Here is an 18,327-nt window from a genome sequence, read left to right as displayed (position 1 = left end):
TTTGGTTATATGTGGTACCTCACTTGTTTACTCACGCTCGTTTTGCAACTTACTGTACATAAATGAGTATCAAATTGTTGGATATACATTTCAACAGTGCTTCCTTCTTTAATTATTAGGAAAAGGAAAGCAGAAGTGCCCGAGGAGGTTTAAAAAAAGAAAGATTTCCAGACTGGATGATTTTCTGAGTTGTCATCCTTAGCCGTGCCTCCTTACCTGCGACACTGGGTCAAACACAGCTTCTGTGAGAATCCCTCTAACATTGCTGCCGTGACCTCTTTCCGTCATTGCAAACATCCCTGTGAACTCTTGGTTCTGGTGTGAAGGAGACAAAAAATGAAATCTGATCAAACAAATTGAAATCCAGGATTTATAAACAAGCAGATCACAGAAATAGTCATATTCTCTATACAAACTTTATTCTTGACAATGTGATAAATGATTAGTAAATACAGATTGGTAAATGCCTTTATACACAACTAACATGGGGGGAGGGGGTGTATTATACTGGTACTGATCTTTCTGCTTCGCATCTGTACCGACGCAGGAAGGAAGCGCGGTGTATAAACAGCTTGTCTGCCGAAGAGGGGGAATGAAAACTCCCCTGCCAGCGATCCCTTTCTGAGCACACAGCGCATCAGCTTAGTGCTGATGCGTTGTGTCTCCCTGCCCTGTCGGCTCAAGTGCGAGATCTCGCTACTCCTGCAAGATCGCACATGCCGGCACCCACCACATCACAGCCAGGGACAGCGCTGTCCCTGCTATGGAGATAGGGTATCAACACCTGTAGCTGTCGAAATCGAACAGTCAGTGCCACTGACCGTTCTTACATTGCCCTGCACATTGGCATGCTATTCACTTACCACACATCGCCGCATTAATACATGGGGGGGAAGCGGTATCAGCGCACATAACATCCACTGATATCACTCCCCTCCCTCACCCATATCACTGGATCATACATCTACCCCATGGCTACATGTGTGTGTGGTAGTGGAATTCTCATGTACAACACCACTCACATGTAATCACTTAATTTTCCAGTGCAAACATCTGGTCTAAAAGTATGGGGGAAATTGAATTGTGCCAGATATATGTTCACACGACAAAATGGGCTTTACTGCAATTTTTTTGCCCAATGGTTTTATCTTCAATTCAATTGCAGCAGTTTTCTTTTTGATATGAAAAATTCACCTGTCTCGTTCCCGCCCCCCCCTTCTCCCATTGCCGACTTTTGATTGGCTGTTGCTACCACCCTAACTGTGTGCTACCCTCCCACTCGTTTACCTGTAGGCATTGTAGCTATCAGGACTCGTGTGAGGAGGATACAGCCAGCTAGCTCTCAAAGCCCCATTGAAACTGCCGGAGCGAAGCTGCGCGCAGCAGGGTACTCCTGCCGTGGCTGCATGGCACACTACGGAAGTGGGAGTGGGAGGGGCGTATTGGGGGTTTGGGCATTACCACCTGTGGATATACTGGCTGAAACGGCTGAGGACCTTAGGGTCATGCAGCAGTGTTGAAGAGGTGGGGAAGGGGCAGGGGAGGCCTGCGTTCCCAGAAACAGGGGCATGTCGCCCACGTTTTCTGAAAAGGGAGAGCCAGGGGTCTGCGCGTCATCAAGTAGACTTCCTGGCCTTGTAGCTCCCACTTCCATCAGTCAGCTAAGTGGAACAGTTGGATCCCAGTTTGTGGCATCGGTCGCAGTGCCGGGATCGCAGCTACAGTGCATCCGGAGAGTATTCAAAGCGCTTCACTATTTCCACTTTTTTTATGTTACAGCATTATTCCAAACTGCAATAAATTAATTTTTCCCTCCAAATTCTACACACAATACCCCATAATGACCACGTGAATTTTTTTTTTTTTAAATAAAAAACTAAGAAATCACAGCCTTTACCATGAAGCTCAAAATTTAGCTCAGGTGCAGCCTGTTTCCACTGATCATCCTTGGGATGTTCCTACAGCTTAATTGGAGTCCACATGTGGTAAATTCAGTTGATTGCACATAATTTGGAAAGGCACATACCTGTCTATATAAGGCCCCACACTTGACAGTGCATGTCTGAGCACAAACCAAGCATGAAGTCAAAAGGAATGATTTGTAGACCTCAGAGACAGGATTGTCTCGAGGCACAAATCTGGGGAAGGGTACAGAATAATATCTGCTGCTTTAAAGGTCTTTATGAGCACAGTGGCCTCCATCATCCATAAATGGAAGAAGTGCGGAACCACCAGGACTCTTACTAGAGCTGGCCGGCCGTCTAAACTGAGCAATCGGGGGAGAAGGGCCCTAGTCAGGGAGGTGATCAAGAACCCGATGGTCACTCTGTCAGAGCTACAGCAATCCTCTGTGGAGAGAGGAGAACCTTCCAGATAGACAACCATATCTGCAGCAATCCACCAATCAGGCCTGTATGGTAGAGTGGCCAGACGGATGCCACTCCTTAGTAAAAAGCACACGGCAGCCCACCTGGAGTTTGCCAAAATGCACCTGAAGGACTCTCAGACCATGAGAAACAAAATTCTCTGGTCTGATGAGACAAAGATCGGACCCTTTGGCGTGAATGCCAGGCGTCATGTTTGGAGGAAACCAAGCACCGCTCGTCACCATGCCAATACCATTCCTACAGTGAAGCATGGTGGTGGCAGCATCATGCTGTGGGGATGCTTTTCAGCAACAGGAACTGGGAGACTAGTCAGGATAGATGGAAAGATGAATGTAGCAATGTACAGAGACATCCTGGATGAAAACCTACTCCAGAGTGCTCTTGACCTCAGACTGGGGCGACGGTTCATCTTTCAGCAGGACAACGACCCTAAGCACACAGCCAAGATATCAAAGGAGTGGCTTCAGGACAACTCTGTGAACGTCCTTGAGTGGCCCAGCCAGAGCTTAGACTTGAATCCGATTGAACGTCTTTGGAGAGATCGGAAAATGGCTGTGCACTGACGCTTCCCATCTAATCTGATGGAGCTTGAGAGGTGCTGCAAAGGGGAATGGGCGACACTGCCCAAAGATAGGTATGCCAAGCTTGTGGCTTCATATTCAAAAAGACTTGAGGCTGTAATTGCTGCCAAAGGTGCATCAACAAAGCATTGAGGAAAGGATATGACTACCTACACGTGATGTCTTAGTTTTTTTTTTTGTTTAATAAATTTGCAAGAATCTGGAAAAAAAAACTTTTTCACATTGTCATTATGGGGTGTAGAATTTTGAGGGGAAAAATGAATTTATTCCAGTTTGGAATAAGGCTGTAATATAACAAAATGTGGAAAAAGTGAAGAGCTGTGAATACTTTCCGGATGCACTGTACATGCAGGAGGCGTCTTTTCTACTGAGACGTCTCCTGCATGTCCCTTCTTCAGAGCGGATGAAAATACAACGCTGCTTTTTGTCCATCTTTGAAATCAGGACCAGAGTCTGTACCCAGAACAGAACAGACCTTGTATAGGAAAAAAATGTGGCTGCTACATTGTAGAACTTCATATACAGATTCAGACACAGATATAAAAGAGTAATATATATATCAGCAGAGTCTCCTTGTGCGTCCTGTTCGCGTTGCGATGAAGATGCATTTTTGGAAACAAATAAAACCCCAAAAAATACTCCCGACAATATAAGATTCTCACGCTAAAAGGGGATGTTTGGCATGACTAGAGCAAAGATGTATGAGGAAACACACAGATGATTCATATTATTATGACCGCTAGCTAATAGCCAGAGTAACCGCCGTGTGCAGCTCAGGCAGCAGCTAGATGGGCTGGGAGTGACTCAGTAAGGTGCTGGTAGGTTTACGCAGGTACATTTTGACAATGAGCTGCCCACTGTAGCGTGTCGATCAGCCCTCACGCACCTTCGTAGCCGACGTTCACCTCTCACATCAATGGCACTCGAAGCGCCGCAATTTCCACGTCAGTTATTTGTAATGGTGCCACTGGTCATGGTACACATTCACCACAGCAACATGTGAACAGTTCACAAACTGCGCTGTTTCAGAAATACAGCTACCCTTGGCCCGAATGCCGATAATCATTACTCTTTGCAAGTCTGAAAAGGGGCGATTTATGAGCAGATGGCCTATTGCACACCTTATATACCCACAAAGCCAGCGCACGACACGTAACGTACTTCATGGGATACGCGCTGCCGATGTCAAATGTAGGAGGTGGTCATAATAATGTGATTCGACCGTGTATCTAGTTAACATCTAATCAGCCACATTGAAGGCGGGTTTTAAGAATACTGAACTCTTGCACCCAGTTCTATTAAAACACATTTTCACAATTATTATTTCAACTTTATTAGTATTTATTAGTATTTAAATTCTATCTAACGTTCTGGTGAGAAACCGACAACTTCTATTTTGTTATAAATACAGCAATACAGTACCTCTTATATTATATTATTTTTTTAGACTGATGAAAGCAGCGCTGTTTAGTTTATTTTCTGTTAAGTATTTGACTGGCAACTCTTGCCACATAATGACCATACTGGACACATAATGACCATATTACTAATTATTACCAATTATAAATCCAGCCCTAAGTGGTGGTTTAGAAACTTTTATATTTTATTTTCCTAATTCCACCCAAACTATAGTTTTGGACAGTTGATCAATATTGTATTCGTCACAAAATTAATTGGTGGATGAAAATTACCATTAGCACACAACTAAACCCAACAGTCTAATGAAAGACAATAGAGAGAGTAGGTTCTCCTAATCCATAGTATATCCACGTTCTGTCATTGTCTCCACTATCCTTCTAAACTGGTTTATTATAATATAAGGTCATTATGGAATCCAAATTAGAATAAAAATTTCTGCACGCTTTAAAAAAAACTATTTAGTTTTACAGAGGGTGCTTTTTACTACAAAACTATTTAGAAAAGCCATAATAGAATAATCACTGGAATATAATGTACTTATATCTGTAAAATCTGATAATGTTATTTTTGGAGGAGTTCAGGGCTCCTTTTAAAAGTATTCGTTTGACAAAAAGTGAACTGTTTCCTATAAATGTCATAGGTGTTGCGGAATAACTGCATGACTCATTACATTCTGTTCCAGCCAATAGTATCAGATTTTTCTAAACATCAGAATCAAAAGGAAGCAAACTATAGTAATTCTTTTGTGTGTGGCATTATCTTGTGAATGGTGTGTCAAGAGTGGTTACTTCCTAAAAGGGACTTTGCCACATTTGTTTTTTTGTTTTCATTATAGTAGTAGAATCCAGAGAGTAGCATTACTCATTGGAGACCACATAACACTTGGAAAAGTATTTGTTAACACGAGTGACGAAGAGCGATGTCCAGTAAGTATTCTTTCTTAACAGATGAACAAGAGAAACATTGGAACACATAGTAATACATTTAAAGAAAAGAACACTTATAGGGCCTTTGTTACATTTAAAAAATATATATACAGGTTGAGTATCCCATATCCAAATATTCCGAAATACGGAATATTCCGAAATACGGACTTTTTTGAGTGAGAGTGAAATAATTAAACCTTTGTTTTCTGATGGCTCAATATACACAAACTTTGTTTAATACTCAAAGTTATTAAAAATATTGTATTAAATGACCTTCAGGCTATGTGCATAAGGTGTATATGAAACATAAATGAATTGAGTGAATGTACACACACTTTGTTTAATGCACAAAGTTATAAAAAATATTGGCTAAAATTACCTTCAGGCTGTGTGTATAAGGTGTATATGTAACATAAATGCATTCTGTGCTTAGATTTAGGTCCCATCACCATGATATCTCATTATGGTATGCAATTATTCCAAAATACGGAAAAATCCGATATCCAAAATTCCTCTGGTCCCAAGCATTTTGGATAAGGGATACTCAACCTGTATTTATACAATCTAAACATTAAGGGGTGAATATATAAATATTCTAAGTAACAGTATTAGTTTTATACTGGTGCTAATAAATCAGTTTTCAAAAAGTAACTTTCAGTACAGTTGCCATTGTTTAATTTCTCTTTCCATTACCCTTTTATGTTCTCCTAAATCTTTCCTATCATTCTTTTTGAGATGGGATAATTGTCAAAATTCAAGTGATATGTATGGCATCATGAAAATTGAGGGCTGTCCCAGGTCTTAAATACTGTATTACTTGATACCCAATACCATAGAGGTAGCTGACAAATATCCAAGTTTGGCCAGAGTCTACCCAAGGGAATGACATGAAAGCAGGTCTGGAGAAAACACATACCTTTTGCTAGGCACCAATAGCTAAAATCATTGGAAACCAGATATTGTTTATGTGTGATAATCAGCTCTTTTCTGTGTCTAGACACATCAAGACTACAGATTTTTAAAAACAATTTGTCTGAATTTGTACAATTTTTGATCTACCTAGTTTTATTTTTGCTTCACAGTATTTTATGGTTGGCTTTGGTATATGCACTCACAGAACATATACTGTAGATTTTTCTGCCAATGTTACATTTAACATTCAACCCAATTCAGATACAGATTGGCTAATACTCAAGCTCCACATTATTCTGTGGTAGTCTATATTTTATTTATTATTATTTATTAACAATTTCTTATACGCTGTATAGCGCTGCAAATTCTGTTGTGCTTTACAACTGGAAAACAATGATAAAACAAAACTGGGAAATAACAATCAGTAACAGAGGTACGAAGGTCCTGCTCGCAAGCTTACAATCTGTAAGAGGCATCTATACACATGGATAGGTGCTATCTATTGCATAATTGTCCACCAGGTTGCAAAGGTTCTTGGTGGGCTGCATGATATGGTCACACAGAAATTATGAACCAAGGTCAGGAGGAATGGAAAGTGAAGAAAGAGAAAATATGTGAGGCTGTGTGTTAACAGTACAGTGGGGATATATTGGGGATACAGTGGGGATGTAATCGAATAGGAAGGCTTATGAAGGTTATAACAGCGGTTCCGGAATTTGATAAGCTTGCCTGAAGAGGCGCGTTTTCAGGGAATTCTTGAAGGTTTGTAGACTAGAGGAGAGTCTTATTGTGCTTGGTAGGCCATTCCACAGAGTGGGTGAAGCCCAAATAAAGTCCTACAATTGTGAAAGGGAGCTAATAATGCATCTGGATGAGAGACGTAGATCTTGCGAAAAGCGAAGAAGTCAGGGTGGGATATATTTTGAGATAAGCAAAGAGATGTACGTTGGTGTAGTTTGGTTAATGGCCTTGTGCGCTAGTAAAAGTATTTTATACTGAATACGGTAAAATACAGGTAACTAATGGAGGGACTAACAAAGTGGATCTGCAGACTATGAACATCTAGCGAGGAAGATTAGCTTCGTAGCTACATTCAGAATTGATTGTAGTGGGTTGTGTCTCTTACTGGTAAGACAAGACTATTGCAATAATCAATGCGGGAGATAAGAAGAGTATGGATTAGAGTTTTTGCAGTGTCTTGTGTAAGTCGTATTTTGTATATGTTTTTAGATGTATGTAACATGACTTTTGAGACAGATTGAATGTAGGGAAAAAAGGACAGTTCAGAGTCAAGAATGACACCTAGGCAGTAAGCATGTTGGGTAGGATTGATTGTTGCGTTCTCCACAGTGATAAAGATACAGTATCAGGTTGGTAACTACTATTGGCCGGTGGCTATAATGAATTCTGTTTTGGAAATATCCAATCATGTCCAATCAACTGAATTTACCACAGGTGGACTCCAATTAAGTTGTAGGAACATCTCAAGGATGACCCGTGGAAACAGATTGCACCTGAGCTCAATTTTGAGCTCCATGGCAAAGGCTGCGAACACTTATGTACATGTGATTTCTTTGTTTTTTATTTTTAATAAATTTGCAAACATCTCAAAAAAACTTTTTTCATGTTGTCATTATGGGATATTGTGTGTAGAATTTTGAGTGAAAAAAAATGAAATTTATTCCACTTTGGAATAAGGCTGTAACATAATAAAATGTGGAAAAAGTGAAGAGCTGTGAATACTATCCGGATGCTCTGTATATATATTTTATGTGTGCAGGACTAAACTAGGGCTAGGGCTAGGTTAACAATGGACTACTGCTTCAGTCCTCCACATAAAAATAGACCCCACATCATAATAACATAGTGTTCACTCTAGGCTGTTTTAGCAGGGCGCCGCGCCCTGACTGTTTTTTAGAAGGCAAAACACGCCCTTGCCCCTTTTGCGGCGCCCTCCTAGAACAGCCGCCCGCTTCCTGCCCTCCCAGCATGTAAAGATGCTGCATTCACGCATTGGGGGAGAGCTGGGGGAAGCCCAGCACCGATGGAGGTGCTGGGCACGCCCAAAAAGTGACGTCGCCGGCCACAGACGCCCTCTATAGCAGCGTCTGTGGGCCGCACCGCCCACTAAAATGACGGGGGCATGGCCACGCCCCCTAATTTGCATGGTCGCGCGCGCCCACGAACTCCGGCGCCCTGCCCCTGCCTCATACTAGGGGGGGAACACTAATAACATGATGACCTGTTGCTCAGTAGGCCACGAGGTCGGCCAATGAATCATAAATATTAAAATTTTATTTCTATTTTACATAATTTTTCTATGTCTTTGTACACACCCACACCGCACTGATCAGATCCTTCCCTTCTCAGGACAGGTCATTGATCATTTTCAGCGGTCTACAATTTCACATGGTCCTTAATCTGGCGCTGATAAAAACTATTAAAGAAATAGTGCTATCCAACAAAGAGGATTTCAAGAAAACCAGGGCAAAAAAATTGAATACAAAACAGATAGATGCTCAGCATAAAACTTACCAGCTGAAGAGCCCTCTGCTAGAGAACAATAAACAGCTTTTTCTAAAGTGAAAGTCTGCCCCACTGCCACATCCAAAGTCAATCATGGATATTTAGGAACAGATCTGAAATTATTAAATTAACAGAACATTCTACTTTGCTTTGCATAAATCTCCCAGTGAATTGAATCAACTTCATTATACCCCTTTCACACAGAGATTTGGACCCAGGAATTTGCCGGAGCAAGCCTACTCAGCCCGGGACCTTTCTGTGTGAAAGGGTCCACCTGGACCCGATTTGCCAGGACTTCGATTCTAGTCATTACCAGGGCTGTTCACAGGTCCGGGATGCTTGCAGTCTGAAATGTGCTGATTGGCTGAGCTCTCCCATACCCTGGCTACTCCTGCCCATCTGCATCCCCAGGGGTGATGGAATGCTGCTTCCAAATACATTCAATGCAATTAATACTATCTGACATTAATCTTTTAAGATACGACAAATGGTTTTATATCTAAAAACAAGATTTTAATACCTACCGGTAAATCCTTTTCTCATAGTCCGTAGAGGATACTGGGGTCCACTTCAGTACCATGGGGTATAGACAGTTCCGCAGGAGCCATGGGCACTTTAAGACTTATTCAGAGTGTGAACTGGCTCCTCCCTCTATGCCCCTCCTCCAGACCTCAGTATAGGAACTGTGCCCAGGGAGACAGACATTTCGAGAAAAGGATTTACTTTTAAGTTAATGGTGAGATTCATACCAGCTCACACATCAACATGGCATTCAACAAAACACATGCCAACGAGCATGAACATTACAGCAAACGTGCTGAAAACATTTTTAACAAACTAATAACTGCAGGTAAAGTACGCACTGGGCTGGGTGCCCAGCATCCTCCACGGACTAGGAGAAAAGGATTTACCAGTAGGTATTAAAATCCTGTTTTCTCATACGTCCTAGAGGATGCTGGGGTCCACTTCAGTACCATGGGGTTATACCAAAGATCCAGTACAGGCGGGAGAGTGCGGATGACCCTGCAGCACCGATTGACCAAACTTTAGGTCTTCATCGGCCAAGGTGTCAAACTTGTAAAAGTTAGCAAACGTGTTTGTCCCTGACCAAGTAGCTGCTCGGCAAAGTTGTAATGCCGAGACCCCCCGGGCAGCCGCCCAGGATGAGCCCACCTTTCTATTAGAATGGGCATGCACCGAATTCGGTATCGGCAATGCTGCCGTGGAATGAGCGTGCTGAATCGTACCTCTGATCCAGCGCGCAATGGTCTGCTTAGAAGCAGGACACCCAATCTTGTTGGGAGCATACAGGACAAACAGAGCCTCTGTTTTCCGTCTCCGAGCTGTTCTTGCGACATAAATTCTCAGGCTCTGACCACATCCAGAGACTTTGAAGTAGCAGAGGTGTCAGTAGCCAATGGCACCACAATAGGTTGGTTTATATGAAAAGAAGAAACCACCTTTGGAAGAAATTGCTGAGGAGTTCTTAACTCAGCTCTATCTTCATGAAAGATCAAGTAAGGGCTCTTGTGAGACAAGGCCCCTAACTCAGACACCCGCCTTGCGGATGCCAAGGCCAACAGCATGACCACTTTCCAAGTGAGAAACTTTAACTCTATCTCCTGGAGAGGTTCAAACCAATCCGACTGAAGGAACTGCAACACCACGTTAAGATCCCATGGTGCCACAGGAGGCACAAATGGAGGTTGGATGTGCAGAACTCCTTTCGCGAATGTCTGAACTTCTGGAAGGGAGGCCAATTGTTTCTGAAAGAAAACGGACAAGGACGAAATCTGGACCTTGATTGAACCCAATCGTAGGCCCGCATCCACGTTACTCCTTTCCTGGCATGAATAAGAGTGGGAATGACTTCTTTGGGAATACCCTTTCAGGCTAGGATCCGGCGCTGAACAGCCATGCCGTCAAACGTAGCCGCGGTAAGTCTTGATACACGCACGGCCCCTGCTGCAGCAGGTCCTCGCGAAGAGGAAGAGGCCGAGGATCTTCTATGAGCAACTCCTGAAGATCTGGATACCAAGACCTCTTTGGCCAGTCTGGGACAATGAGGATCGCTCGAACCCAAGTTCTTCTTATGATCTTGAGAACTTTCGGTATGAGTGGAAGTGGAGGGAAGACATACACTGACCGAAACACCCACTGGGTCACTAGTGCACCCACTGCTATTGCTTGAGGGTCTCTCGACCTGGAACAATATCTCTGAAGCTTCTTGTTGAGTCAAGATGCCATCATGTCTACTTGAGGAACTCCCTGTCACCTCTGCGAAGACTTCTTGGTGGAGGCCCCATTCTCCTGGATGGAGATCGTGTCTGCTGAGGAAGTCTGCTTCCCAGTTGTCCACACATCGCCGCCCTGACGGTTTATGTACGCGACTGCTGTTACATTGTCCGACTGGATCTGTATGGGTTGATCTTGAAGAAGATGCACCGCTTGTAGAAGGCCGTTGTAAATGGCTCTCAACTCCAGAATGTTTATGTGAAGACAAGTTTCTCGATTTGACCATCTTCCTTGGAGCTTTCTCCCTGTGTGACTGCTCCCCAGCCTCGGAGACTTGCATCCGTGGTTACTAGGACCCAGTCCTGAATCCCGAACCTGCGTCCCTCTAGGAGGTGAGAACTGTGTAGCCACCATAGGAGCGAAATTCTGACTTTGGATGACAGGATTATCCTCTGATGTATGTGTAGATGGGATCCGGACCGCTTGTCCAACAGGTCCCACTGGAATACTCTGGCATGGAATCGGCCAAACTGTATGGCCTTGTAGGCCTCTACCATCTTTCCCAACAACCGAATGCATTGATGAATCAACACTCTTGTTGGTTTCAGAATTTGTTTGACCATTCTCTGGATTTCCAGAACCTTCTCTACTGGAAGAAATACCCTCTGTAGTTCTGTGTCCAGTATCATCCCCAGAAAAGACAATCTTGTCGTTGGTTCCAACTGTGATTTTGGAAAATTTATGATCCAACCGTGTTGTTGAAGTACTGTCAGGGAGAGTGCAATGTTCTGCACCAACCTTTCCCTAGCCCTCGCTTTTATCAGGAGATCGTCCAGGTAAGGAACTATATTGACTCCTTGCTGTCGAAGGAGGACCATCATCTCCGCCATCACCTTGGTGAACACCCTCGGTGCCGTGGAGAGTCCGAAGGGTAACGTCTGAAATTGGCAATGACAATCCTGTATCGCGAATCTCAGATAAGCTTGATGTGGAGGATAAATGGGAACATGTAAGTAGGCATCTTTTATGTCCACTGACACCATGAAGTCCCCTTCCTCCAGACTGGAAATCACTGCCCTCAGAGATTCCATCTTGAACTTGAACCATAGCAGGTAAAGATTCAGAGTTTTCAGGTTTAGAATCGGTCTGACCGAGCCATCCGGCTTCGTAACAACTAATAGGCTTGAATAAAACCCTTCTCCTTGTTGTATCAAGGGAATCAGGACAATGACTTGGTCCTGACACAATTTTTGTATTGCTGCTGCTACCACTTTCCTGTCTGAGATAGAAGCTGGTAAGCATGGGGGAATGTGTTGAAACTCCAGTTTGTATCAGTTGGACACTATTTGTAAGACCCACGGGTCCAGGCCAGATTGAACCCAGAACTGACTGAAGAGTTTCAGCCGTGCCCCCACCTGAGCGGACTCCCGCAAGGGAGCCCCAGCGTCATGCTGAAGATTTGGCAGAAGCAGAGGCTGATTTCTGCTCCTGTGATCCTGGAGACAATGTGGACTACCCGCAAAGAAAGGGGACCCTTTACCCTTTTTGTATTGATTGGGACGAAAGGACTGCATCTGAGAGTGATGTGTCTTTTTCGCCGGCGCAGGAGCATTAGGCAAGAATGTCGACTTACCTGCGGTAGCCGCAGAAACTAAGGCATCCAGCCCATCTCCAAACAAGGCCTCACCTTTATACGGTAGAGCCTCCATATTCCTTTTGGAATCTGCGTCAGCATTCCATTGGCGAATCCACAACGCCCTCCGTGCTGAGATTGCCATGGTAGCGGCTCTTGATCCCAACAGACCAATATCTTTCATGGCTTCTAGCATGTACGCAGCAGCGTCTTTGATATGACCTAACGTTAGGATTATCCCGTCTCTATCTATTGTGTCTATGTCTGATGACAAGTTTTCGGACCACTTTTCAACAGCACTACTCACCCACGCACAGGCAATGGTAGGCCTGAGTAGTGTTCCATTGGCCACATAAATAGATTTCAACGTAGTCTCTAACTTGCGGTCTGCCGGCTCCTTTAGTGAAGCCGTCCCAGGCGCAGGGAGAATCACCTTTTTTGTTAACCGCGACAGGGCACTGTCTAAAACCGGGGGGGGGGGGGGGGTTGGGGGGGTGACTCCCACCTTTTCCTGTCCTCTGCAGGGAAAGGGTAAGCTACCTGAATTCTTTTGGGAACCTGAAATTTCTTTTCAGGATTTGTCCAGACTCCCTCAAAGAGACTGTTCAGCTCATGAGATGGAGGAAAAGTTACATTAATTTTCTTTTCTTTACAAAAGTAAGCCTTCTCCTGTGGTAAAGGAGGGGCCTCCGTAACTTCTAACACCTCCTTTATAGCAACAATCATGTACTGAATGTTTTTCGCTAACTTTGGATCTATTCCCCTGGAATCACTAGTGTCGACACAGGAATCAGTGTCTGTGTCGGTATCAGTTTGTGCTATTTGTGCAAATAACCATTTATGTGACCCAGAGGGGTCCCCTGTGGATGAAAAGGCAGAACTATTAAAAATCTTTGACAGATTTTCTCCAGTTTTCTGCATGAGACTCAGACTTATCCAATCTCTTACTGATATGATTCACACTATCACGTAATTCTTTCACCCATTCAGGCTCCGGCAGCGCCATCACATTACAACTCTGTGTCCCTAAAATGGCTCCCTCAGGGGAAGAGCTCTATGCCTCAGACATGTCACACACGTGCACAATTACACCACAGACACTCCGGGGCTTAATGGGGACAGACCCACAGTAAAGTCTGTCAGAAGGACACAGAAGGAATTGCCAGCTCACAACTCAGCGCCAACAGAAAAAATCCCTGTGCTGCGTACTTTGTACACAGAGATCCTCAAGCGCTTTATATTATGAATAATAGCTTATAGCACCGAATATTACATCCCCCCCCCTTTTTTTTTGCACCCTGATACTTGATTCAGAAGTGGAAAGGAGGATCAACGTTTCTTGCCCTGCAGCTGCTGGGAGAAAATGGCACTGAGCAGTGTGCTGCCTGCCTGAGGAAGAAGCCCCGCCCCCTGTAATGGCGCGTTTTTCCTCAGCTTTTAGAATAGATATTTATACTGGCGGGGGTGTAGGACAGTGTAAACACAAAGTATGCTACCTTTTGCCAATAAGTGTAGGTTTCATGCTGCCCAGGGCGCCCCCGCGCCCTGCTGTGCACTGTGTTATGGATAGCATGTCCGCGCAGCGTTCCCGCCCGCTGCGCAGTACCTTAAGCCGTCACGATGACCGGAGATCCCTCTCTGCAGATCTCCGGTGATACAACTCACCCGTCTTCTGACTTCTGGCTCTGTTAGGTGGGTGACGGCGTGCTGTGGGAGTGAGCGCGTAGCCGCAGCTAGTGTTCAGTACCCTTCAGGAGCTAATGGTGTCCTGTCAGCCAGAAGCAGAACCATGAAACTCTTTAGGAAGTTGGTTCCTACTTCTTCCCCCTAAGTCCCACGAAGCAGGGAGACTGTTGCCAGCAGTCTCCCTGAAAATAAAAAACCTAACATAAAGTCCTTTAGTGAAACTCAGTAGAGCTCCCCTGGAGTGCATCAAGTCTGCCTGGGCACATTTTCTTAACTGAGGTCTGGAGGAGGGGCATAGAGGGAGGAGCCAGTTCACACTCTGAAAAAGTATTTAAGTGCCCATGGCTCCAGCAGAACCGTCTATACCCCATGGTACTGAAGTGGACCCCAGCATCCTCTAGGACGTATGAGAAATATCAAATCAGAATACATTAATATATCCAATATGTCCTGCTGGAGGAACAGTTGAACATCACAGTAGAAAAGTAATTGATATACATTTTTAATTACCCTGGCTGCTTTAATGAAGTGCTGATGCATCTACTAAACAGACTGTACATAAAACTCCTTAAGATGTCATTTTCTTTTGCTCGCAAAACTGCTGGGCATACTTGTTGTCTCCGATCGGTTGCTTACAGTATGGGCCCCGCCAATGCAGGCCTGGGGGATGGGCAGATACAGAAAAAAAACAAACAGGAATGCAGGCACAGGCTCTGTGAGAAAGGGGTCGGACTGGAAATAACCCTGGACCAAAGTGCTAGGTGAAAGGGGGTGTAGGAGCTGTGACCCGGCTCCAACCTGTTATCAAAAACCCAGGAAGAAAACAAGAACCAAGCTCCGACTTCTGTTTGAAAGTGCGAGCAGCTTTACATATGCGATCCATGCTGAATGAGGGCCTCTGTACACACAGTATATCTGCTGTCCCACAATTGTAGAGGCTCTCATACTATAAGAATCACACATTTTGTGGACGAATGGAGTATTAGTATAAAATATTAATTTTAATCTGTGTATTTATATTTGTGTTTATTTTCACTTTGAAGGGGTTTTCCATATTTAGCAAACAACTCACTAGATCCCTTTCCCAGTAATACTAATAAGTAAAGGTCCCTCTCCTGGAAGCACTAATATGAAGATAAGGACATCTGTTATTTGTTTGGTGAAGATGGAAAACCCCTGTGAGTGATTATTATGGGTCAACAACATGTAACATGTCGCCATACTACCACAAATAATGTTCTCCAATAAACTGTACAGCATAATCACAGTGCACTATCCAAGCAGCTGATGAGTAACCGTAACATTAAGGAGTAGGTGGTGAGATTCTCATAACATTTATGCAATGTTCAACTGTATCCTCGTTCCAATGCCAGACAGTAGTGGTTCCTGTTCTAGAAATACATACATTGCTTTATTTAAACATCTGGGCCTGAGTCACAAAATATGCGTTGTACAATCCTTGGAGGCTCAGGCAAACATCTGCTCTAGGAAAAATGCATTAAAACTACCGTGCATTGTATTTATACATGTTTAAGACCTTGGCCATGGGTTGTTAGCGCATTGCGGGGGTCATTCAGATGTGGTTAGAGTTGCAATCGCTGCATGGATTACTGATCCGAGCTGCGTCCAAGGATGCGATATCAGATCATCTCAGACACCATCAGCCTGCTATGTGACCCATCTCTAAATGGAGACAGAGTCCGTCGCCGTATGGCAGATTGTCAATCACTAACAGTCTGATGCAGTACTACATCCATAGTCGCAGGACCCATTTGCGCATGCACTGCCACTGGTTTCAGCACACCAGGAAAAACAGGACTGCGTACATCTATGAATTAGGCCATGACTTGTCAAATGGTGACACATTATGACCATACTTTCAGAAAAAGCACACATTAAGCACATGGATGAACAAAATAGGCATTTGTATAGACAGATATTCTGTTGCATGCAAGAATTTGTAATAATTTTCTTTTTTTTTTTCTTTTTTTTAACATGGTTTTTTTTTTTTTAAAGTATTTTCCACGAGCCATCATCCTGTGAGCACTGATTGATGGCTGAGTGGCGGCTGTTTACTTGAGCATAATCCCCTAGGCTTCAGTCTAATGACTTATTCCAAATGCCACGATGAGCCGGTTTCCTCAATGGCAGAGTTAGTAACTAACATTTTTTTAAGGTGCTGTATGAAAACAGTTATTGATTACAGTAGCTTATGATGATAACGTACATAATAGTTTCTGTTGAAACATGAACAGGGCAGTAAGAAAACCACATAAAATAGCACAGAGAACATACACCTAATGTAAATGTACACTACAATCGGTGGCACTATAAGATGCACAGCCTGGAAAAGAACATCCTCACCACTTAGGTGCGGGTACGGGTCGTTGGGTCAACTCAACTTAGGTCGACAGTCATTAGGTTGACCACTGAAGGTCGACATGGGCATTAGGTCGACATGTACTAGGTCGACAGGTGAAGCGGTCGACATGAGTTTTTGGACTTTTTTTGGTGTCGTTTTCTTCGTAAAGTGACGGGGAACTCAAATTAGTGCACAGTGTCTCCTCGCTTCGGGCAAGGTGCCTCGCTCCGCTACAGCTGCACTCGGCACAGGTTACCGTTCCCAGTTGTAGTCCACGTGGATCGTCAAGTATGGAAAAATCCCAAAAATGAAGAAGAAAAAAGTGAACTCATGTCGACCTTTTGGCCCATCAACCTAGTACATGTCGACCTAACGACCATATCCCCTTAGGTGCTTACTGTTGATGTCTTCATATCAGTAGTAATTTTTTGGTCCAGCTGGAAATACGCATGCTGGAAATAGTGAAAACATTACTTCAGAGTCCGTCCTACTACTTCTTTAGGGTCATTCATTTCAGCTTTCCAGTTCTTCTTACATAAAGCTGGATAGCTTCATAATCCCATATATAAATCACGAAAGAGAGGGAGACACTTGGCTCTACTTAATTAATGCCATGCTTGAATGTTCCCTGGAAGGCACATGTGCACTAACAATGCCTCTGAGAAGTTGTGAGAGCAAAGTATGTTAGCGCGGGAGGAAAACGGCTCTTGTAAATGTTCCTTCTCCACCTGTGAATTTCGTTTAAATGATAACATCATGCAATACATCTCCTTTTACTATGTGAATGCGTACTTCGAGCATTCATACACAGGGCCCACACTCAGGAAGGAGTTACGCTATTCTTCTAGCTCCTCCTATCAGACGATGCAAAGCTTAGCTTGTATATCGGTGCATATTCACATAATGCAGGCATTGGCTTCAGCTGTGGGTCTGCATTACGTTATGTACCCTCTCTTCTGCCTGCTGCATTACCATTGACTTGAAAACTGAGCAGCAGCTGCAGCACTGGGATGGAGTGATAAGGAAGCATTCAACAGCATGGCCCTCATCTGCGATATCGCAGACAACCCGCGACATATCATCTGTACACACTAAACGATACTGTCTTGAACCAGATAGTACGGGATATCGCGTAGTGTGTACGCACCCCTAAGGGTTGAAAGTCTGGGCGCATCAAAAAAAAAAAAAAAAGACTAAGATATTGTACAAATAAATGATCGGTGGAACACCCTCAACACCACCATTCAAAGAAGAGAAGAACAAAATAACAAATAAAGCTTTTACTCTAATATAAGGGACGCAAGGTTTTATTACATTTTTATTATTTTAATCACAAATTTTACCCGTAGTCTGCATTCCTTCCTTTTTTTTTTTAATCGTGTAATTTTTTTATTGAAGTTTATAGAAAGTTACAAAGTTATAAAGCAGAAGAAAAAAAAAAAAAAGGGAAAAAGCATACAACATACAAAACATCAAATATCACAGTGATTAACAGTGCAAAACACAAGTCAGTGGAAAGAGGTGAAAAACTCTGAAACTGCTTGGAATAGTCAGTACAACAATATCGGCATTAAATCAATATTATACATAGATAGGAGAGAAGTCATTTAGACGAATATATGGATGCATATTCAATGGAAATGACAACAGCACCATATTA

General features: G+C 43.4%; 1 protein-coding gene across 2 annotated transcripts in view; it reads right to left on the bottom strand.

Annotated features, from left to right (window-relative positions):
• The window catches only part of ACOXL (acyl-CoA oxidase like), a 990,492-nt gene that overhangs the window by 795,245 nt on the left and 176,920 nt on the right, over window positions 1-18,327 (bottom strand). For both annotated transcript variants that reach the window (XM_063918088.1, XM_063918087.1), the window contains exon 5: window positions 217-315. In XM_063918088.1, coding sequence (XP_063774158.1) covers window positions 217-315 — 99 coding nt within the window. The remainder of the gene's footprint in view (window positions 1-216; window positions 316-18,327) is intronic.

Source organism: Pseudophryne corroboree, chromosome 4, assembly GCF_028390025.1.
Source record: "Pseudophryne corroboree isolate aPseCor3 chromosome 4, aPseCor3.hap2, whole genome shotgun sequence".
Classification (NCBI taxonomy): Eukaryota; Metazoa; Chordata; class Amphibia; order Anura; family Myobatrachidae; genus Pseudophryne; species Pseudophryne corroboree.
The sequence above is the reverse complement of the archived record's forward strand: the minus strand, read 5'-3'. Positions and strand labels throughout refer to the sequence as shown.